General features: G+C 44.4%; 1 protein-coding gene across 1 annotated transcript in view; it reads left to right on the forward strand.

Moving 5' to 3' along the window:
- LOC310826796 (endosomal transmembrane epsin interactor 1-like) overlaps positions 1-5489 on the forward strand; it is a 28412-nt gene extending 22923 nt beyond the window's left edge. Inside the window, exon 6 of the mRNA XM_083702134.1 lies at positions 4870-5489. Within this exon, the coding sequence (XP_083558260.1) occupies positions 4870-5074 (205 nt within the window). The 3' untranslated portion in view covers positions 5075-5489. The remainder of the gene's footprint in view (positions 1-4869) is intronic.
- The last annotated feature ends 18402 nt before the right edge of the window (positions 5490-23891 follow it).

Below are 23891 nucleotides of genomic sequence, written 5' to 3' on the forward strand. Positions count from 1 at the left end.
AAGGGAACCAGGGACAATGTTCATCGATGGCCAGAATGAGCTGTATCAAATCACCTTCTGGAACTTCCAATTTGTTGGAGGAGAGGAGAAATTTTAAATCTCTTAAAAATTTCTGTTGTGGAGAAGACAGACAGCTGCCCATTTTTCTAAAATCAATATAAAAGGGATCAAACTCACCGGGATCTTTTTTTAAAGATGTAAAAGCGCTTTGAAATCCTTGCCGGACGTGGTGAGCCGATGATATCCACTGCTTGGATCGAAAATCCTCTCACAGTGTCTTTTAAAATCCTCTTAGTCTGCCTCAGACTGTTTCCTTTAAGTTGCTTCTCACGGTTCTCTTTGAAGTCTGTCTCACACTGCTTTCTTTTAAGTTTTCCTCTTCTTTTAATTGAGCCTCAGAGAGGGCACCACTTGTTGGAGCCAGCCATCACAAGTGGCACTTCTTTAGGGTAAAATAAAGACGCAGAAAGCCAGTAATATTTCCATGATAAGAGAGAGCAGCCCCTCTGTCTGCCCTTCTCCGATTTATTCTCCTTTGTTCTGTCCAGCCGCGTGGCCGTTTGCCAATCTCATGTTACCTACATCCGGCCAAGCTTTTATTGCCCCCATCATTACATTCCAATACATTGTAAAGCTCAGAGTGCTGGTCACGAGGTCCGGAGGTACCCTGCAGTATTTACAAACCTCTGCCATGGCTTTATGACTCCCACAGGCTGGGATTCCTCAGGTTCAGCCTCTGAGTCCGAATCCCAGACCGTCACACAGATAGAGCTGAGTGTCATCAGCATATTGGTGACAGCCCAGCCCAAAGCTCCAGATAATCTGGGCAAGGGGGCGCATAAAGATGTTAAAAAGCATCGGGGAGAGGATTGCACCCTGCGGCATTCCACACACCAAGGAGTGGCGCAACATCTCTCTCCCTAGCGCCACCCTCTGTCCCCAACCAGAGATAAAACAGCACAGCCATTTACGGGCTTTGCCCTGTATCCCCACGTCGGCAAGGCGGTGGTCCAGAAGATCATGATCGACCATGTCAAAGGCTGCTGACAAATCTAAAAGAATCAGCAGCTCTCACCCGCCTCGATCCATTTGTCTACGGAGATCATCTGTTAGGGCAACCAGAGCCGTCTTGGTCCCAAAACCGGGACGGAACCTGGACTGAAATGGATCTAAAGCTGATGTTTCCTCCAGAAACCTACCAAGCTATTCAGCAACTGCTCTCTCAATTACCTTGCCCAGATATGGAAGATTTGAAACTGGGCGGTAATTGGATAGGTCTAAGGGATCTAATGAAGTTTTCTTTAAGAGCGGACACAGCACTGCTTTCTTCAGTTCCCCTGGGAATGTCCCCGTGCCAATGCTTGACTATGTAACATAGCTAGACTCTTAGAGCAGTCCAGTTTTCTCTGCATCTTTCCCTTTCCTCCTTCCACACAACAGTTTTATGAAGAGCCTGGAGACAATCTCAATCAATTTCCTTTATTCGACCGATAGTCATAAATAAAACACAGAAATAAAACACAATACAGAATTATGAACTAAAACATCATAGGGGTACATGAATAAGGTAGGGCCACAGCACTAAACCTCTCACAGATAACCCACATCAAGGCATTCAATTGTACGTTTCCGACGCTTGAGTGCCAGGAAAAGGAATTTAGCCACTGACAAAGTTGTTTTCCTAGAAGACTTATTTAGCAGGTATGCTGTCTGCTTTCCTCTTTGTCGGGGACTAAGCTGGGGTAAGTATGGGGTTATAAGATACTGTCTTAAATCGTTGTAGAAGGGACAGCTCATTAAAATGTGCTCTGTGGATTCTACCTCACCCAACGCACAATGGCATAATCTCTGGTCATATGGGACTCCTCCATATCTTCCCTTCAGGACCGCCGAGTCAAGAACATTCAGCCTAGCCGCGGTAAATAGTCTGCGGTATTCCACGTAGTGGATATCCGCCAGGTAGCGAGCTGGAGCAGCTCGGTACATCTGCTCCCCCAGAAACAGCCCAGGTTTCACACGGGCTATGTCCTCCTGTCTCGCAATATCCCTTAATCTTTGGGCGATCACCGCCTTTGCGTGGCTATACGTCATGGACTCTATATAAAGGGGGGACAACCCGCACTTCTGCACTTCCTCCACTATCTCCCCTTCCCATGGAGATTTAAAGTTATCCCTCAGAATCAAGGGGGCCAAACCCACCGGTCTGAAGCAAAGCTTAAGCCAAAGCCATAACTTCGCTTTCAGGGCCACATACCTAAAGGCTTGGCAACCGGTTTCCAATCTCATGATTGCACCTGCCACGGAGGGGGGCATCCTGAGTATGGCCCTGAGGAATTGGGTTTGGATAGATTCCAATTTTTCAAAGTCCCTACGTGAGCCCAAGGCAATGCCCACCAGTAGAAGAGGGAGGACTTTCATTTTAAAGAGTCGCAAGGCAACTTTGACAGTTTGTGCTTGTTTCTTAGAGTACAGGGTTCTAATCACCAAGGCTGCTTTCGATGCGTTCGAGGCTATGTATTCTCTGTGCGCCAAGAAGGACCTATTTGATCTAACAACCTGACCCAGGTATTTGAAGCAGCTGACCTGCTCTAAAGGAATACCATTAATTGACCATAAATTAGGTTTCGGTCGAGCGGCAAAGACCATTATTTTGGTCTTGGCATAATTTAGTTGGAGCTCATGTTGGGTCACATATTCATGAAGAGCTCGAAGCATCCTCCTTAATCCGATGGGGGACGTAGCTAATAGGGCGGCATCGTCCGCATACAGCAGGACATTCAAGGCTCGTCCTGCCAGTTTTGGTGGATGGAAATCAGTATTTGCCATATGCACCACTAGCGAATTAATATAGAAATTAAACAGGGCAGGGGCAAGCAAACAGCCCTGTCTTACCCCCCTAGTGGTGGCAACCGGATTGGAGACTAGCCCCTTGCTATCTAGCCTAATCCTCAGGAAGGTATTTGTATGCAAATTAATAATCAGCAGGAGAAGGCGGCGGTCGATAGATGTCGCTGCCAATTTTGCCCATAGCTGGTTCCTGGGAATTAGATCAAAAGCCTGCTTAAAGTCTATAAAGGCGACGTGGAGTGCTTTTAGGCCATTGTCAGCATACTTGGTGGCCAAGTGACTTAGGATCAAGATTTGGTCTGTTGTTGATCTTCCAGGGCGGAAACCCGCCTGTTCCTCTGCGATGATGTTGTTACTTTCCATCCAGGTCGTTAATTTGTTAAGTAGAAATCTTGAATAGATCTTCCCGATAACATTTAGCAGGCTAATTGGTCTAAAATTGGCCGGGTCTGTGCGTGGCCCTTTCTCGTGGATTAACACAATCAGTGCAGAGTTCCAGCTTGGAGGAAATTGTGCTGTTTTGTTTATATAAGTAAAAAGAGCTGCTAAGGGTGGACACCACCAATCCTTATTGGCTTTAATAACATCTATGAAGATAAGATCGTCTCCGCGTGCCTTGCCCGCCTCAAATTGGCCTATAAGTGTTTCCACTTCAGAGCAGGTAACAGGATCCCACTCAGGCAAGGGGGCCAATTCTATCCTTTCTCCGCTGGCAGCGTGAGCTGCATATAAATCGGAGAAGAAGCTTTCCCAGGTGTCAGATGAAATTTGGGGTTCTATCCTTGACCACGGTCTACCCAGGTATTGAGAAATTTGGTGCCAAAAGGAGGAGGGATTTCTGTTCGCAGCCCTTTACAGTATGAGGTGGTGGCAGCTGATAGTGTCTTGCAAATGGAAATGGCTTGGACTAATGGAAAGTAAATTGATTGTGCAAGATAAAATACTAATCAAATGCTGGCCATCCCTGCCACCTCCTGTAGTCTGCCTGATCTATACAGAGTCATTACTATGCAGATTCCCTTCGTCAAAATAAAAAATAGAAAGCAAGAAGTGTGAAACAAAACTAAGTGAAGCAGAGTTCATGGAAAGAGTGGAACTGAAGTGTTCCCCTGTCTTTTCCCTAGTCCCAGATTGGTGCACCTCTCTTCTCTTCACTCACAGTAAAATAGTAGGATGTTTAGACACATTGGACTCAAGCAGGGCTTTAACCCCTCTAGTTTCCCTAAAAAAAATAATCTCAAAAAACTGGAATGGTAATTATTGCTCTTTACTTAAATCCTGTAGGTATCAGTTTCAAATTTTCATATAAAGCCAACATACTAAGTAAAGCATAGCATAATAGACCATTTAAGTATGGGGAGTTTAAATATATAGGCACATTATGCACCAGATAAAAATATGTCTGTTAATTAGGAAATGTGAATGGCTTGGGATTCAGAGTATAAAAGTTTGCTGTCTAAGGGATGAGCGAGAAATTCAATTCACATTTCATGATCATGGCGCTGAATTTTCACACAGCCTGATCTAGACTTAGCTGTGAAGGTTTTCTAGAGCTGCAGCCTAAACATGAAAAGGAACTGAAGAATGTAAGGAAACATTAATAGCACATAGGAATGTGAGAGAGGATCCTTCTGGGACACCACAGAGGCCTTTCCTGCCGACCTTTTACCTGGGAGTCAGCTGTGCAGCTGGCTTAAAATATAACAGCATCTCCAGCTGCTTATGCCACTTTCTGTTGCTCATGTGATGAATTTCCAAGATTATGTGTCTAACTCCCAGCATTTATTTAAATCACATATACTTTTATTGGATTTAGTATTTAAATGATTTGGCTTATGTTTTCACAGATAACAGTCTCTGTTTGGGTTATGTTAGAGGCCCTGTGAAGATTCTTGAAAGAGTATCCTACAAATTGCTCTTCCACAAAAGAATGATATCTGCTGTGGTCACTGAATTCTGTGGGACCACTTTCCATAGAAGAGTCGAGGGAACTTTATAGCTGATACAACCTTTTTCTCCTAGGATGCTGGGTTCTGATGTCATCCACTGCCACATATTTATGGAGCCAGAATTAAAGGAGTTGAGGTTTTTTGTCCGCTTGATTCCCCACCTCCTTATGAAGCTGTGGTTGGCCAGAATCATGCGCAGGTACTGTCCATTGGATTCCACCAACTTGATGTGCTTTCACAGCAGGTTATTGGATTTTCATTTTTCTGCTGAGGAATAAGTAGCTAAATACGTTCAGGTTTTAACTGGAAGTTGCTAAATTGGGAATGAAAGATATTTAGCTAGTTTGGATTTTATGTCTCTTGAGTATATACTTTTGCTTTTTTTGTAGTGTTGTTTTTTGTAGTATCCTAGTATTAGACTATATGCATCTTGACTATATACTTTTGGTTTTTGTAGTATCCTAGTATTGGATCCAAACATAGTCATGCACTGAGTAGACCCATTTAAACCAGTGGAACTCAACCTCATTGATTTTCAGTGAATCTACTCCATGTATGGTGAGAATCAGAGTCCAGTCCCTAAACCTGAGTGTAATACTAGAAGTTGAAAAGGCATAAATAGTATATTCAATTTCACTGGTAATCTGAATTTTAAAATATATATAACATGTTTTGCTGTTCAAAGCAGGCTTTGGCACTGTTCAAAGCGGAGAGCGAGGGAACGGTCAAGAGGAAGGTTGCCGGCTGGGCGCACGTGCCAAGTTCAAATGTACAGGCGAGCGGCACAGCAGGTAGCTCGGATAGGGAACCAGGTCCTAAAGCCCGCCGGAAGGAGGGGCAAGAATCAGGGGGGTCAGTGTCAGAAGAGTCCAGAAAGGATGAAACCCCAGCGGGCAGGAGGGCCCAGAGGAGGAAGGAGCTAAGGAAGAGGTGGAGCAAGGCTAGAGTCTTAAACTGGTGTGGAAGGGGAGGAGATTCAGACGGAACTTCGCCGGTCTAGACTTTGAGACGTAGAGCTGCACGCTGCGGCTTTGAAATGGAAACTGAACTTCAATAAAGACTTTTATACATAACTACAGCCGGGCGTTGGTCCTTTGTGAGCTGGGACCTAGGGGCGGCTCTGACACCCTCTAACAGGAGGGAGAAGCTCCGTGGAAATTGGGTCCACCACTGCAGCGAAGTGGCAGACCCTCAAAAAACCCACAGGCGGGAGAAGCCTGGGGCCATGGGACTCAGTGGGCACGTCGTGCGCCCCTCCCGAACTGTCAAAGGAGCTCTGAAAAGAGCTCCGGAGCGGAGCGGGGGTTTGGCGCTGTGCTGGGAGTCGATCGCTACTTCTGCAGAGTGAAGCTGCACAGCAGTTGCCGGAGAGCGCTGACCTTTTTCCTGTGAAACATCGAACTGAAACATCTACCCGTGAGTAAGAACTGGGGAAATTTGAAAGGATCAAAGAATAAGACTTAAAAGAAGTGAACTTGGAACTTGACTTTGAAACTTTGATCCGGGACTTTGATCTTGAATTTGAACCTGAAAACGGCAAAGTCTAAACAGGAAGCCCGCTTTGCCGATCTGTAGACAGCATGAAAGCAAGAGACAAAGGAGCTTGGAACCAAAGAAATTGATTTGTCATAAGAGCTAAATTGCATTGCCTGACAGGAGACCCCCCCCCCCTTAAAAGAGAAAGGGGGGGATAGAACCCACCACTCAATCTTTGATCCTGGACTGCCTTAAGTAATTGAATGGTTACTTTGATTGCACCGCTTTAGAGACATTGTAAGTAGTACTGCAGACCTCTGCAAAAGAATAGCTACTCTTTCAAGAGAAACTTTGAGCCTGTAACTGTTGCTTTCTGAGTAACATTGATATACTTGTAAAGACATTGTTTTAAAATTACCATCCAGGATACATTTTGCTACTCTGCTCCCCTAGAGGAACTCTTTGTTATAGCTGGGGATTTTCCGTTGCAGCTGTTATTTTCGTTCACTGCTGAGAAACAAACCTGGGAGCTGTGAGAACTTTCTGAGTGACCTTGACTTTTTGAGACACAGGAATGGATCAAGACAATTCACAAGATAAGCCGCAGGAGAAGGCGCAAGAGAAAGAGAAAGAGAAAGTAATAAAATATAAAACTAGACAACAGTCGCAATTGTTGACACAGCAGCAACAACACTATAGAAGAGCATCTGTAACAGGTCTTTCTGCCTCACAAGCCACAGAAAGAGAAGAACTTAAGGGAGCAAGACCAGCAGGACCAGAATCTACAACGTTGGACAAGATCCTTTCAGCTTTACGGAATCTGACAACTAAGATAGATCTAAATACCTCAACTATCCAAGACCTTGGACAAAAGGTGAATGACGTAGGACAGAAAGTGAATTCCAACACCCAGGCAATTGACAGGTTACTGCAGGAATCCAAGGAGACTAAGCAGACAGCAGAGGAAGCGAAAGAGAGGATTTTGGCGGTAGAGGGAAAAATACCGCCAATAAATAGAAAACTGGATGACTACAAGGCACAATTCTCCCTGATTGAACTTAAGGAAAAACAGGCCAATTTGAGATTAAGATCAGTCCCAGAAACAGAGGAAGGAGAATTAGTAGAGGTTTTTTGATTCAACAAAATGCTATAAAGAGGAGACTTCAAGAGGAAAGAAAAGGAAAGATTTTAGAGAAAATTAGAGAAGGAGAAAAGAGACTAAGGACTAAACCAAAGTCGCAGGAGATCCTGCAAGAAATTAAGTTATATCAGGCACAATACCTGAAATTGGTCAACCAGGACATAGAATGGAAGATTAAACAAATGAGGCAAAAAACCTTTGAATCGGCCAATAAGTGCGGAAAGCTGCTAGCCTGGCAACTGAAGAAAAGACAAAAACTAAACACAGTGACTAACCTTGAAGTAAATGGAAGGAATATACAAAACCCACAGGAGATTAAAGACTGTTTCCAGAGATACTTTAAACAATTGTATGCACAAGGACCACAGAATGAGACTAAGATTGAGAAATTCTTAAAAACAAATGGATTACAAAATATATCTCAAGAGAATAAATTAATATTGAATGATAGAATTTCTGAACAGGAGGTTGAAGGTGCCATTAAGAACTCGCAACTTGGCAAGTCTCCAGGCCCGGACGGGCTTTCCTCCAAATACTGCAAAGTAATGAAGGATTACTTAATTCAACTTTTAATGGAGGTCTGCAATGAAATTATGGAGGGGAAAAGAGCGCCGGAGTCATGGAAAGATGCTTATATCACGCTTATACCGAAAAATGAATCAGAAAAGACACAACTTAAGAACTACCGCCCCATATCCCTACTTAATGTGGATTATAAATTTTTTGCTGACATTTTAGCTAAAAGATTAAAAAAAGTCCTAGCAGGAATCATACATAAAGACCAAGCAGGCTTTCTCCAAGGCAGACATATGTCAAATAACACAAGGAACTTAATTGACATTTTGGAAAAATTACAAGTTAACATTAACACAAAAGCAGTACTGATATTCATTGATGCAGAGAAAGCCTTTGACAACATTTCTTGGAGTTTTATGAAGAAAAACTTGCAAGGGATGGGGGTGGGAGAAAGGTTTGGAAACGGTATAGGGGCGATTTATTCAGAACAAAAGGCAAAATTGATAGTGAACAATGCGGTTACAGATTTCCCCTCTGCTTTTGCCCAATTTCCCCTCTGCTTTTCATTTCAGTCCTGGAGGTCCTGCTGAACATGATCAGAAGGGACCAACAGATTCAGGGTATACAGGTCGGAGCTAAACATTACAAACTGAAAGCTTATGCAGATGACTTATTTTTGACACTACAGGAGCCAATCTCTAGTACCAGAAGAGCTTTGGAAATAATACAAGAATTTGGTCAGGTGGCAGGGTTCAAACTTAATAAATCAAAAACAACGGTTTTGGAAAAGAATTTGACACCAATAGAGAAGGAAAGGTTTCAGGGAGAAACAGGTTTAACAGTGATGAAAAAAGTAAAATACCTAGGGGTGAATATGACTTCGAAGAATGCTAACTTATTTAAAGATAATTATGAAAAGTGTTGGTCGGAAGTGAAAAAAGATCTTGAAATGTGGACAAATCTAAAGCTTTCCTTACTGGGTAGAATTGCAGTTATCAAAATGAATGTATTGCCAAAATTGTTGTTTTTGTTTCAAACCTTACAAATAATTGACAAGATGGACTTTTCAAGTGGCAAAAAGAAATTTCTAGATTTGTCTGGCAGGGCAAAAAGCCCAGAATTAAATACAAAATTCTTACTGATGCAAAGGAACGAGGGGGGTTTGCCCTGCCGGACTTTAAGTTATATTATGAGGCGGCAGCCTTTTGCTGGCTGAAGGAATGGCTACTTCTTGAGAATACAGACATTCTTGATTTGGAAGGACATGATAATGTTTTTGGTTGGCATGCATACTTGTGGTACGGTAAGGATAAAGCTCATAAGGCGTTTAAAAACCATATTGTCAGAAAAGCATTGTTTAATGTCTGGGTCAGATATAAAGATTTCTTGGAGAATAAAACCCCAAGGTGGCTTTCACCAATGGAAGCTAAGGCCTTGAAAAAACTTAACATGAGATCGAAATGGCCAAAATATTGGGAAATTTTAGAACAGGACGGGGACAAAATGAAATTGCAGAGTTATGAGAAACTTAAAGATAAGGTGCAGGATTGGTTACACTACTTCCAAGTAAGAGAGGCCTATAACTTGGACAGGAAAATTGGCTTCCAGGTGGAAAAATCGAAGTTGGAAACAGAATTGTTAGAACCCAGTGCTAAGATTTTGTCGAGAATGTATAATCTGCTGTTGAAATGGAATACTGAGGATGAAACGGTTAAATCTGCTATGATAAAATGGGCACAAGATATTGGTCATAACATTATGTTTGCTGACTGGGAACGGTTGTGGACCACCGGTATGAAATTTACGGCATGTAATGCCTTAAAAGAAAATATTATGAAAATGATTTATAGGTGGTACATGACCCCAGTCAAGCTAGCAAAAATTTATCATTTGCCCGATAATAAATGTTGGAAATGTATTTTTTTTATTTTTTTTTATTCAATTTTTTAAACACATACAAAAAAGACAAGCACAACACATAATAAAGACAAACTAAAACAAAAACAAACATGTATAATTTCACAATCTTATTTTCGTATACCTTCTTTCATCCGACTTCCCCATACCTCCCTTTCACTGCATCCTTATTTTACAATTTTTTAGCAACCCGTCAATCCATTTATCCATTTAATTCCCTTTCATTAAGTTTTCCTTAATTTATTAGTTACAGCTGTCATTCTCTACTTCTTACCCCTTGACATCTAACCCTCCTCAATTTTACAACAATTTTTGAGATACATTTTAAATTTCTTCCAGTCTTCTTCCACTGTCTTTTTCCCCTGGTTGCGGATTCTGCCGGTCATCTCTGCCAGTCCCATAAAGTCAATCACCTTTGTCTGCCATTCTTCCAGAGTAGGTAGTTCTTGCATCTTCCAATACTTTGCCAGAAGAATTCTTGCTGCTGTGGTAGCATACATAAAAAAAGTCCTGTCCTTCTTTGGCACCAATTGGCCAACCATGCCCAGGAGAAAAGCCTCAGGTTTCTTAGGAAAGGTCCACTTAAGGACTTTCTTAATTTCATTATAGATCATTTCCCAGAAGGCTTTGATCCTCGGGCAGGTCCACCAAAGGTGATAAAAGGTACCTTCCGTCTCATTACATTTCCAACATTTGTTATTGGGCAAATGATAGATTTTTGCAAGTTTGACTGGGGTCATGTACCACCTGTAGATCATTTTCATTATGTTTTCTTTTAAGGCATTACATGCCGTAAATTTAACACCAGTGGTCCATAACTGTTCCCAGTCGGCAAACATAATGTCATGACCAATGTCTTATGCCCATTTAATCATGGCTGATTTCACCATTTCATTCTGTGTATTCCATTTTAACAGCAGATTATACATTCTTGACAGATTCTTAGTATTGGGTTCTAACAGTTCTGTTTCTAACTTTGACCTCTCCTTCTGAAATCCTATTTTCCTGTCTTGTTTGAATGTCTCATTTATCTGATGGTAATGTAACCAATCTCTAACTTTGGACTTTAATTTCTCATAACTCTGAAGTTTAACCCTTTCGCCTTCATATTCTAGAATTTCACAATATTTTGGCCATTTAGATTCCATATTAAGTTTTTTAACCCCCTTAGCTTCCATTGGTGACAACCACCTGGGAGTTTTACTTTCCAACAGATCCTTATATCTAATCCAGACATTGTATAATGCTTTTCTGACAATATGTTTTTGAAACCCTTATATACCTTTACCTTGTCATACCATAGATATGCATGCCAACCAAAGCTATTGTCATACCCTTCCAAATCCAAAATGTCTGTATTCTCAAGAAGTAGCCAGTCTTTCAACCAGCAAAAAGCTGCCGATTCATAATAGAGTCTTAAGTCCGGCAGGCCAAACCCCCCTCTGTCTTTTGCGTCAGTTAGAATCTTAAATTTTATTCTGGGCTTTTTGCCCTGCCAGACAAATTTTGATATATCTTTCTGCCACTTCTTGAAACAGTCCATCTTGTCCAATATTTGTAAGGTTTGAAATAAAAACAACATTCTAGGCAATACATTCATCTTGATAGTAGCAATTCGGCCTAACAAGGAGAGTTTCAACCTTGACCATATTTCTAGGTCTTTCTTTACTTCTGACCAGCATTTTTCATAATTGTCTTTAAATAAATTCACATTCTTAGATGTTAAGTTTACCCCCAGGTATTTCACTTTTTTCGTTATTTCCAGACCTGTTTCACTCTGAAATCTCTCTCTTTCCTCTGTAGTTAAGTTTTTTTCTAACACTTTCGTTTTCTGTTTATTAAGTTTGAATCCTGCTACTTGACCAAAAGTCTCGATTAGCTCTAATACTCTTTTAGTACTAGTGTCTGGCTGTTGCAAAGTCAATACTAGGTCATCTGCAAATGCTCTTAGTTTATAGTGTCTAACTCCGACCTGAACTCCTTTAACCAACTGGTCCCCTCTAATCATGTTTAACAAAACCTCCAGGACCGATATAAAAAGCAAAGGGGATATTGGGCACCCCTGTCATGTGCCTTTTTCAATAGGAATTTCTTCCGTTACCACATTGTTTACAATTAACTTTGCTTTTTGTTTAGAATATATTGCACCTATACCGTTTTCGAAACCTTGGCCTACCCCCATCCCTTGGAGATTCTTCTTCATAAAACTCCAACAAATGTTGTCAAAGGCTTTCTCCGCATCCACAAAAATCAAAACCGCCTTTCTGTTAATGTCAACTTCTAATAACTCCAAAATGTCTATAATGTTCCTCACATTATCTGACATATGTCTCCCTGGGAGAAAGCCAGTTTGGTCTTTATGAATCTCCCCTATCAACACTCTCTTCAGTCTTTTTGCCAAAATGTCTGCAAAAATTTTGTAATCCACATTAAGTAAAGATATTGGGCGGTAGTTTTTAACCTGGTTCTTTTCAGACTCTGTTTTCGGTATAAGTGAGATGAAAGCTTCTTTCCACGATTCAGGTGCCTTTTTCCCCTCCATAATTTCATTACAAACTTCCTTCAATGGTTGCATCAACCATTCCTTCAACGCTTTATAATATCTAGCGGTCAAACCATCTGGTCCTGGTGATTTTCCCAATTTCTGAATGGCACCCTCTATTTCTTGATCTGTTATTTTTTCATTCAAAATCATTTTACTTTGTTCTGAAATTTTTGGTAGACCATATTTTCTAATAAATTCTTCTATTTCTTGCTCATTGACTGGCCCTTGTGCATACAATTTCCTAAAAAAACTTTGAAAGCAATTACTTATCTCATTAGGTTTGTGGATAATCTTTCCGTCCATTTCTAGACTTGTCACGGTGTTCAATTTCTGTCTCTTTTTCAATTGCCATGGCAGAAGTTTCCCACATTTATCCGCTGATTCAAATGTCTTTTGTCTCATCTGCTTTATTTTCCATTCTATTTCTTGATTCATCAATTCCATATATTGCATCTGGTGATACTTTATTTCTCTCAGAATCTCATGAGACTTTGGTTTGGACCTCAATTTCTTTTCTCCTTCTTTCATTTTTTCTAAGATTTTTTCTTTCCTCTCATTTTGTTTTTTCCTCTTTATAGAGTTCTGTTGAATTAGGAAACCTCGCATCACGGCTTTGCTTGCGTCCCAAATTGTTCTTTTCTCCACATCTGTTCTCAAGTTTATCTCGAAATAATCTTTCAATGCCTTTTGGGCCTTCTTGTGAATCTCTTCATCTTTAAGTAGGGTGTCATTCATTCTCCATCTAAAGGATCCAGTTGTTGTTAGTTTCATCTCCATCTTTACAGCGTTATGGTCGGAGCAGGTTTTTGGGCAGATTTCTACTTTTTTTACTCTTGGCGCCAGGCTACTAGTAACCCATATTTGGTCAATTCTTGTCCATGTCATTTTTGCTTCAGAGAAAAAGGTTCCCTCTCTCTCAAGAGGGTTCCTTGTTCTCCAGATGTCAATCAGATCCATAGTTTCAGTCATTTCGAAAAAAAGTCTTTGGTAGTCTCCCTTCCTTAGATATCACTTGTCTCTGTGCTTTGTCCATGTTTGTGGAGACAACTCCGTTCATATCTCCCATCATTACGATTTTATAGTCCAGGAAGTCCATTAAAGTCTCGTGCAACTTCTTAAAGAATTCGGCCTTCCCTTCATTTGGTGCATAAATTCCAACTATCAAAATTTTTTCTCCTTGAACTTGTATTTCAATTGCCAGATATCTCCCTTGTTCATCTTTAAATATCATTTTTGGGACCAATTTTTCTTTCGCATAAATCACTACGCCTCTTTTCTTCACTTTATCTGATGAAATGAATTCCTGTCCAAGTTTCTTATTTATTAATAATTTCCTGTGTATTCTGGCAATGTGGGTTTCTTGCAAACATATTAGGTCTAATTGTTTCTCTTCAAAATATGAAAAACTTGCCGTCTTTTTCGGGGAAGGTTCAAACCGTTACAATTCCAGCTAAGAAGTTGCAGAGACATTTTGTTACTTAATATCTGTTCCTCCAACTGCTCCCAGTTTTTGTTCTTCCTCTGATGGTGGTAAAAGCCCAAATGACAGGTTAGCAATGTCAGTTGGTTCTTTCTCCTCTACTGTCCCTTTCTGTAGATCTTCCAGGTATCTCCCCAGAAACTGTTCTTTATCTTGAATTGTTCTTATTTTTATCTTCCTTCCTTTGAAATTAAAAGATAGTCCTTGTGGGAATTCCCACCTGAAAGGAATGATATTTTTCTTCAGCAGGTCGACCAAGTCTTTAAATAAGGTTCTCACCTCCAAAATATATTTAGGGATATCTTTAAAAATCTGTACTTGACAATTCTGGATCACCAGCGCCTTTTGATAGTGCAGGTTCAATATTTTATCTCTTTCTTCCTTGGATCTCAGTGTAATCAGGCAGTCCCTTGGTTTCTTCCCCTGTCTCCTGCCAAGCCGAAAGGCCGTTGTTATTTCAAGCTCATCTTTTTCCTCCCATTCTTCATGCCAAAATTCTGCAAAGTTGTTTCTAAGGAATTCCGCAAGGTCATCCCCCTCACTCTCAGGTACCAGTCTTAATTTCAGGTTTTTCTCCTTTCTCTGTAGTTCCAGTAAGGACAGGGCTGCATCATGTTCATTTACTTTTTTTCTAATCGGTTCAAACTTTTCCCTTGTCTCTTCTGCAGTATTTTTTGCACTTTCCGCGATCTTTCGTGTCTCAGAACTTTCTTGAATTAGTCTATTTATAGAGTCTGTGTTAGATGATACGCTTGCTGTGTTCAAATCCAATCTTGCTGTCAGTTCTGTCAATTTTTTTGGAATTCTCTGTGGATTGCTTTGTTAGTGCCTCCAAAGATTGATTTATTTTTAACAATGCCTGTGTCATAGGATCCATAGATGCTGTTATTGTCTTTTCCTGTGCAGCTGGTGTTGTTCCTGATGTTGAGCCCCTTCTCTTCTGCTGTGCTTGCTTTGTTTTGAGTCTGGTTACTATCTCATCTGAACCACTCATGTCCTCAAGGTCGTTCTCACAGGAAAAAGTTGCAAGTGGAAAATCCCACTGTTTCTTTCTCAATGTAACAGTTTCTCTTTAGGCCCTCTAGAGGGAGCATTCAATTGTATCCAAAGGAAAAAGGTAACAAAGGAAGCAGGGAGAACATAGAGCAATGAATAAAAAGTTCAAGAGCTCACTCTGTAAATCCACAATTGTTTCAATATAACCAAAAAGTCCGCAACTTTCTTCCCTTAAAGTCCAGTAACTTTGTTTCAGACAGAGACCCCACTTTGTATCCAGTTTAATCTGACAGTTCACTTTTCACGGTGCCTTGCTCTGGCAGCCCGACTTAGGGGGGGTTTGACAGTGAAAGATCTTTTTTCCCAATTATTTTCACGCAGGTTAACAATGTCCGATTATCCTCCCCCCTTCTCCTGCCTGTTGGGGGGAAATCTAAATCCGATGTCAGGTTTGACAAATTGCAAAAGGTTTTTCCTTTCAAATGCAGCTTACTCTTTTCGTTGCTTTGTTAGTCATGCAGTTCGGGGAGGCAGACTTCCTTATTTTATGCCTTTCCCGTTTTCAGTCAAATTTCCAAATTTAGTGTCCCATTCAGTCCCTCAATCTTACTCACGGGTGTTGCAGTCAATTCTCAGTTTCAGGAAGGAATCGGCGCTCTCCGTTCATGGCAACGCGGCTTCACTCCACGGGCTGGGTAGCGACTCTCAGCACCGCGCTCACTCCCGATGCCGCTCCGGAGCCTTTAAAAAGGCTCCTTCACAGTACCGGGGGGCGCAAAAGGTGCCCACCGAGTCTCCTTGCTCGCAGGCTTCTGCGCCTGTGATTTTAGGGGTCCCCCGCTCACCGTAGCGGGTCAGACCCGAACACGCGGAGCAGTCCTGCCTCGGAGCTCGAGGCAAGGGCAGCCATTAAACGCTGGCGCCAACCGGAAGTCCTCTAAATGTTGGAAATGTAAAGAAACGGAAGGAACATTCTTTCACCTTTGGTGGGCCTTCCCAAGGATCAAGGCTTTCTGGGAAATGATATATAATGAACTGAAAAAAGTATTTAAGTATACTTTCCTAAAGAAACCAGAGGCCTTTCTCCTGGGCATGGTCGGCCAATTGGTGCCAAGGAAGGATAGAACCTTTTTTATGTATGCTACAGCAGCAGCAATAATACTCATCGCAAAGCACTGGAAGACACAAGACTTACCCACCCTGGAAGAATGGCAGATGCAAGTTATAGACTACATGGAACTGGCAGAAATGACCGGCAGAATTCGAGATCAAGGAGAAGAGCAGGTGGAAGAGGACTGGAAGAAGTTTAAAGTTTATCTACAAAAACATTGTAAAATCTATGAATGCTAAAGGCACTGTAAATGAAATGAAGGGGTTCTAGTGATTAAGATAAATAAGAGTGTAAAGGGAAGGATAAAGGATGAATTTGAATAATATGAGAATTGCTGAACTAATTTTAAAGTGGAATACGGAAAGGAAGGCGGGTGGAAGCAAGGAAAATAAGATCTGGAAGGCTATTAATTTGAATCAGAGTTTTTCTTTTTAATCCTGAATTTTCTTTTTCTATGTTTCTTTAATTTTTGTTATTTTGTCTTTTTGTATGTATTTTTGATGTATGTGTTTGTTGGTTTTTGTGATGCGAGTTAACTTTACTGTTGTTAATTTTTGTGAAACTTTAATAAAATATTATAAAAAAATAAATAAATAAAACTAACCACAAAACTGGGAGCGTTTTAGCGCTTACGCACAAGCAACCCCTTATGCCATTACAGCAATCCGTCAGTTCTTGACGTTGTTTGTGCGAAGGAAGGGCATCATGAGCAACCCAACGGGAGTCGGAGGAGCGGAGGGAGCCGGAGGAGGACCAACTCTAGAGGAGAGAAACAGAGATTTGGAACACCAGCTGGCTCTGCTATCAGCGCGACTCGATGAAAGGCGAGCTCAGGATGCACAGGGGAAACTCACCCCCATTGCAAGGTAGGTACCGGGACTGGTGCAGAAATTCGGGGGGGATCCAAAGGACTACCAAGCCTTTAAGACAGAGATGCAGTATGCTCTGAACCTGCAGTATGATGACTTTGCCGACGAGGGGGCGAGAGTAGCCTTTGTGATCGGACACCTGGAAGGAGGGGCTAGAGAATGGGTTAGACCCCTGATGGCATCGGATAATGACGCCTTGAAAGACTTGAGGAATTTTTTTTTAGCTATGGACTTGATGTTTTCCAGCCAGATTGAGCAGGGCATTGTACGCAGGCAGTTGATGGCGTGCAAACAGGGGAATCAATCAGTCCGAGAGTACTGGGCGCGATTTGCTATGATCATACACAGACTGGGGTGGGATCTGGCTTCGGACCCGATACAGATGTTATTCGAAGAAGGCCTAGCCCCTGCAGTGAAAGATGAACTTTCCCGCACGCCCCGCTTGCAGTCGATGGATCAGCTGACCAAGGCTGTGCTTGCGATTGGTGCGCAACAGGAAGCAAGGGCTCTAGAGAAGCGGGAAGGCAGAGGAGAGCGTTGGAATGATTTCTGCATTCCTGAGATGCCAGAACAGTCTTCCCAGCCAGTGGAGCCAATGGAAATTGGAGGCGTGCGCGCGCGCACGTGGGGCTTCAAATTCAAACGAAGGGCGAAAGAAGGAGGGGAAAGCCGCCAAAAAGTGTTTCCTCTGCCAACAGCCAGGACATTTTGCCAGGGTCTGCCCTCAAAGAAAGGCATGGCAAGGAATGGTGGGGGCTGTTGGGAGTGAGGAGGAGGGGGTTAAGGAGCAGGTAAAAGCCAACGCCTGGCTGCCGACGACAGGGCACAGCAGCCAGGCCAAGGACCTGTGAACGTGCCCAAGCCTGAACCCCCCCGAGCAGCCATCGCCATAGGGGTGGTGCTAGAGCTGCCCAACGGACATCCACTCACGATAAAAGCGCTGTTAGACTCAGGCAGCTCTTGCAATTTCATGAGTAAGGAATTCACGTCAGAGCATCAGATACAGACTCTGCCCCTAAGTAGTCCTTTGCAAGTCACCACGATTGATGGGAGGGAACTTCTGGGGGGAGAAGTAACCCAACAGACTGTCCCATGAGAATGAGGGTGGCCAGGCACATGGAAGTCATTGCCTTTCACGTAGCCACCCTGGCGGGACCACCCATCATATTGGGAATGAGCTGGATGGCGCTACATGATCCGTTAGTGGGATGGCACCAGCGGACAGTCTCTTTCGGGTCAGCTCACTGCTTGGAACACTGCCACGGGGGGGGGGGGGACCCAGGGATGGCAATGGCCAGTTTGGCAGGACTGGCGGTGGGGGGAAAAGGAGAAATACCACCGCAATACGCCGACCTGTGTGACGTCTTCAGTGAAAAGGAAGCAGATAGACTACCCCCTCATAGGCCCTTTGACTGTCAAATCAACCTACTCCCAGGAGCTCAGCTGCCAGTGGGCAAACTGTACGCCATGTCGGACAGGGAGATGCAGGAGTTAAGGGAATTTATAGACAAGAACCTAAAGAGAGGTTTCATAAGGGAGTCGAGAGCGGTGGGGGGCAGTCCAGTGTTTTTTGTAGACAAAAAAGACACTAATAAGCCCAGGCTTGTAGTGGACTTTCGGGCCGTCAATTCGGTGTCAGAACCAGTAGCCTTCCCCATGCCCAGGGTTGACGACATTTTGACCAGGGTTAGGAAGGGAAAGATTTTTACCAAGCTGGACCTAAGGGGGGCGTACAACCTGATCAGAATGAGGGAGGGGGATGAATGGAAAACCACCATGTTTACCCCCCTGGGGGCCTTCGAGTACCTCGTTATGCCTTTTGGATTACAAGGGGGTTCAGCATGCTTTCAATCTTTCATGCATCACGTTCTAGGACCCTTGCTGTACAAGAACTGTGTGGCCTTCTTAGATGACGTGTTGATCTACTCAGAGGACGAGGAGCAGCATGTCAGAGATGTCCGGGAAGTGCTAAGCAGGTTACAGGTGAACCAGCTATGGGTCAAACTGGAGAAGTGCCAGTTCCATACAAGAGAGGTGGAATTCCTGGGGTACCGGTTGTCCGACAAGGGATTATCCATGGATCCCGGCAAGGTACAAGCGATACTGGAATGGAAGACACCTAAGACCACGAAGGACGTGCAGAGATTCCTGGGGTTTGGAAATTTCTATCGGAAGTTCATCAAAAACTTTGCCCACTTAACTGCACCCATCACCGATTGCCTCAGTAGCAAGAAGACGTTCGTATGGACGGAAGAGGCGCAGCAATCTTTTGACCGACTAAAGAAGGCGTTCGCTTCGGAAGAACAGCTCTTGCACGTGGATCTGCAGAAACCAATGAGGGTGGAGACCGATGCATCAGACCGAGCGGTAGGGGCAGTACTGCTCCAGCCGGGAAGAGATCCGTCTGACTGGAAACCATGTGCTTTCTTCTCCAGGAAGTTGAACAAGTCGGAACGGAACTACACAGTGTACGACAGGGAACTGCTGGCCATTTATGAAGCATTTCGATGCTGGAGACATCTACTAATAGGGGCACAACACAAGATCCAGGTGTGCACAGACCATAAGAACCTGGAATACTGGAGGACGGCAAGGGTACTCAACCAGAGACAAGTGCGATGGGCACAGGAGTTTTCCAAGTTCCATTTTGAAATTCGCTACGTACCGGGGGAAGAAAACGTTAGGGCGGACGCTCTCTCCCGGAAGCCAGAATATATGGAGGGAGAGGGAGCGCCGGAAGAAAGACATGTGATACCCAAGGACCACTGGGTGTGTAGGGCAGTATTGGTTGGGCAACGAGAACTGGCAGAGGGGACCGAGAGCGACGAGTACGCCCAAAACAAGCTCAGAGAGCTCCGGGGAACAGGGGGAAACCCGGGGGGGTTGAGGAAAAGAATGGGGCGCTGTACTACAGGGGGGCGTTGTATATACCAGAGGGACAATTGAGGAGTAGAGTACTCAAACAATTACACGACAGCCCCACAGCAGGACATTTTGGTCAACACAAAACCATGTTGCTAGTCACCAGGCAGTTCTGGTGGCCAAAGGTGAGGGAAGATGTACGGGAATATGTCAGGGGGTGCGACCGCTGCCAGCGAGCCAAAGGGGAGAGGGCAGCACTAGCGGGGTTGCTGGAACCATTACCCACACCAGAAAGGCCATGGGAGGCAGTGTCCATAGATTTTATGACAGATTTGCCCAAATCTAGGGGGGAAACGGCGGTCATGGTGGTAGTCGACTTGTTAACTAAGATGTGTCATTTTATAGCTTGCTCACATGCGGTGACGGCGGAGGAAACCGCCGGGCTGTTTGTAGAACACATTTTTAGGTTGCATGGCGCCCCCTTGAGGGTGGTCTCTGACAGAGGAAAACAATTCACGTCCAGGTTCTGGAGGAACCTCATGAGCCTACTGCACATGGAGGTCAATTTCTCGACGGCCAGACACCCAGAAACGAACGGGCAAGCAGAAAGGGCAAACAGTATTTTGCAACAATACTTGAGGTGTTATGTCAATGAGAGGGAGAGTGACTGGGTGGAGAAATTAGCCCTGGCCAAATTTGCCTACAATAACGCCGAGCATGTGTCCACGGGCATGAGTCCATTTATGGCCAATTGTGGTTGTCACCCTAGGGCCTTTCCAGGGGGAGGGGAGGAAAGATGGAGTGTACCGGCGGCAGAACATTTTGTAGAAGAAATGGAAGCAATACACCAACAGCTGAAGTTGAATTTAGAGAGGGCCAAGGAAGCGTACAAAAGGCAGGCAGATAGAAGCAGGAGGGAAGGAGAGACCATAAGGGTTGGGGACCGGGTATGGTTGTCAACACAAGGGTTACCGTTCAAGGGAGGTTGCAAGAAATTAAGACCGAGACGACTGGGCCCCTTCGAGGTTACACAACAGGTGAATCTGGTGGCCTTTAGGTTCAACCTGCCAAACAACATGAAACTACATCCAGTATTTCATAGATCCTTACTATCACCATACAGGGAAGGGCGGGAATTCCAGGGACTGGAGGGAGAGGTTCCCGCGGCACCACCAGTAGAAGAGAGGGAGCGCAGCAGTCATGTAGCGGAAATACTCGATTCAAGGTGGAAGGGTAAACAGGTGGAGTACCTAGTGGCGTGGGAAGGGGAACCGGAGTCAGAAAATACATGGGTACCAGCGGAAACCATCAAGGATGAGTTTCTCTTGGGGGAGTTTCACCGTAGGTTCCCAAGGAGGCCCAAACCCTTAGCTAGGTTCTGGGAGGAGCAATTTGGCACCACAGACGATGAAGAGGAGTTTGAGGGATTTCCGGGCTCTGGGCAGGAAGAAGAATATGAAGAGGGGGAATCAGATTGGGAAGATTTTTCAGGAAGACGGGATAGTAGTAGGTGGAGAGCAGTTTTCGAGTCATCAGAAGATGGGGGAGATTCTTTCCGGGGGTTCCCAGCCTCACCGCCCAAAGAAAACGGGAGGACAGGGGGTGAGGGGGGTCCTGGAGGGGAGGTGGATGTCAGGGAACTGCCATCAGAGCGCAGGGTGGTGGAGAGGCTCTCGGATGCTGGGAGACCCTTGGATGCTGAGGAGGGAACCAGCAGGGGGAGAGGAAGAGTTTCTGCTGAAGAAGGAGGGGAGGAGGAGACAGTGTTGGAGGTGAGGCACAGAGACGCTTCACGCGAGACCAGTGGTGAGAGCTCGGGGCTTCCCCTTGGGACGCCCACTCTGCGCAAAAAGCTGTCGTGCAGAGAATCAAGGAGGAGACTTTCTGTCAAAGAACTTTTATGTTGGAAGAAATTCAGGAAACGCCCACTGACGGATTCTGCCAGTGATTAAGGCAGCCACGCACTCATGGCTGTCCGGCTAGAGAGAGTTTAAAACTAACCACAAAACTGAGAGCGTTTTAGCGCTTACGCACAAGCAACCCCTTATGCCATTACAATAGGTTTTGAATAAATGCATTGGTTTATTTAAACTTTTTTGCAGAAATATTATATTCTATCAGGGAAATGTTGAATTCAGGAACCCTGATAGAATAAAGTTTATGGCTTTGTATCACTAGATGGATGAGGACAAACAGATTCAAGCTGACTTATGGTAGATTTCTGTTAATATAATGCTTTTAGAAATGTTGGTGGCAAAGAACGGTATTGGTTGTCTAACTGCAGAGCAGCTGGATGATGCTAACTTTGTGCATCTCTGGCAGAAATCCTGAACATGGCTTTTGACCCCTGAACAAGACTTTGTCTGCCACTCACCCCATCTTTGCAGTTCTCCTGTTGATTTGTCCTTTGCAGGCAGCAGCTAAAGAGGTTAGCAGATGGTTTTAGCAATTCAAGCTGATCTTGAATTGAATTGAGTTGAGTCTGTGGTTCAGCAAGCTTTTGTCTACACCCAGATGGGCAGGGTAGAAATAAAATTGTGGTTCGAGGACCCGACCCCCGCAGTGTGGAAAGAATACACAAGGACACGTGATATAAGGTTAATGGGCAAAGAAAGGCCACAACTTTATTGATTACAGCAGTGAAAAGGTATTGGCTTAGGCATTGGATTTCTTGAACAAGTGGGTTTATTCACCAGTAGGTGGAGCCTGTTGATGCCGATCCAACTATAGGCTCACCCCTAATGTCACCGAGGGTCGTGCCATGGCCTCCCGCCAAGCAGGCATCGGACAGAATACACGACCGCCAGATTCCTTTAACGGAATACCCCTAAAAATTGAAGGCATAGGCGATGGCCACACCTAGCTCTTCGACACAGCACAACACATTATTCCAGTGCCTAACCGCCACCCGAGCCCCAAGGCTCGCCGCCAATACCCTCATGGCTGTAACCAATCCCGGATGCTATTAATGACGCTATCTAACCAAATGTCGTTCCCCAGGTCTGATAAATGCACCCCGTCATTCCGATATAAGGCGTGCTCGCCGATACGGATACGGTCATGATAAATGATTTGGCCATACATGAAGCGCACCCAACGGGCCACTGCCCGATTTATGAGTTTCCTGGTTTTTTCAATGGCCATACAGCTTTGCGCTCCGCGCCAAAAAGTCCTCTTCAGCAAAGAAGACCAGAACACCGTCGTTCTGGGACATAAAGCAGCGAACGCATCCAAGTCACTTTTTATGTTCGCTAACAAGTCCACACTTCTCCTATTAGTCAAGTCATTCTCTCCCAATTGGATGACCAGGATATCGGGAGGGCCGAACGCGGCTACTTTCTCCCACAGCAATGGCATAAGCTCGACCCAGCGCATGCCTCTTCTCGAAAACCAGGAAACTCGAACTCCAGGTGGTAAACCAAGGTTAGGCGCAAGGCCGCGGCTGGCTGCCCGAACACGGGCCCAATGGACTATACTGTGGCCGCAAATCCACACGCATCTCCTGAACACAGCTGAGGATGAAAAGGAGAGAGAAAACCGGTAAGTAGGAGGACAACGGAGGGAGCACTCTAACGTATGTAGCTTTTGTACGCGTTGGATTTCCACCGGCCCATTTCTTTGATCCTATCCGCGGGCAGGCCCAAGTGGGCAGCTGTTGTTGCGGCACCGATCCTGAATGAATGCGCCACATATTCTAGGGAAGGTAGGCCACACTCCTCAATAGCTTTGCGGAGTACCCTGGTGAACTGGTGCCTCAACAATGGAGACCCATCCTCGTGCACTAAGAGCGGACCTGGGCCGGGTGGTCTAAGGTAGAGGTACCGCCTAGTGTCCTTTACCGGGCATGGGCCTTGCTGCGCCGACGCTGTCAGCTTAACCAGAACCCCTTTTCCAGCCTGATCCGTTTTGGACTGGCATATCCTGACCGTCAAAGCCGACTCAGACAACTGCACGTCCTCCATAAGAAGGCCATGCGTAGAACCCCTTGCGCTAGCTTCCACCACAACCTCGCCAACTCTCAAAGCGCCAAAAAAGGTGATGGCGTACGCCGCAGAAAAGAGGCGGGCCTCAAACTTGCTCCAGCAAATTGACCTAAGCTTCGAGCGTATTTGAGATAGCAGCCCATAAGAAATTGGCTTGCGGCCCTCGGTCCTAGGGGGTTGTGACCTGCTCCACCCTTCA

Source organism: Podarcis gaigeae (genome assembly GCF_964106915.1).
Source record: "Podarcis gaigeae genome assembly, chromosome: 11".
NCBI classification, from domain to species: domain Eukaryota; kingdom Metazoa; phylum Chordata; class Lepidosauria; order Squamata; family Lacertidae; genus Podarcis; species Podarcis gaigeae.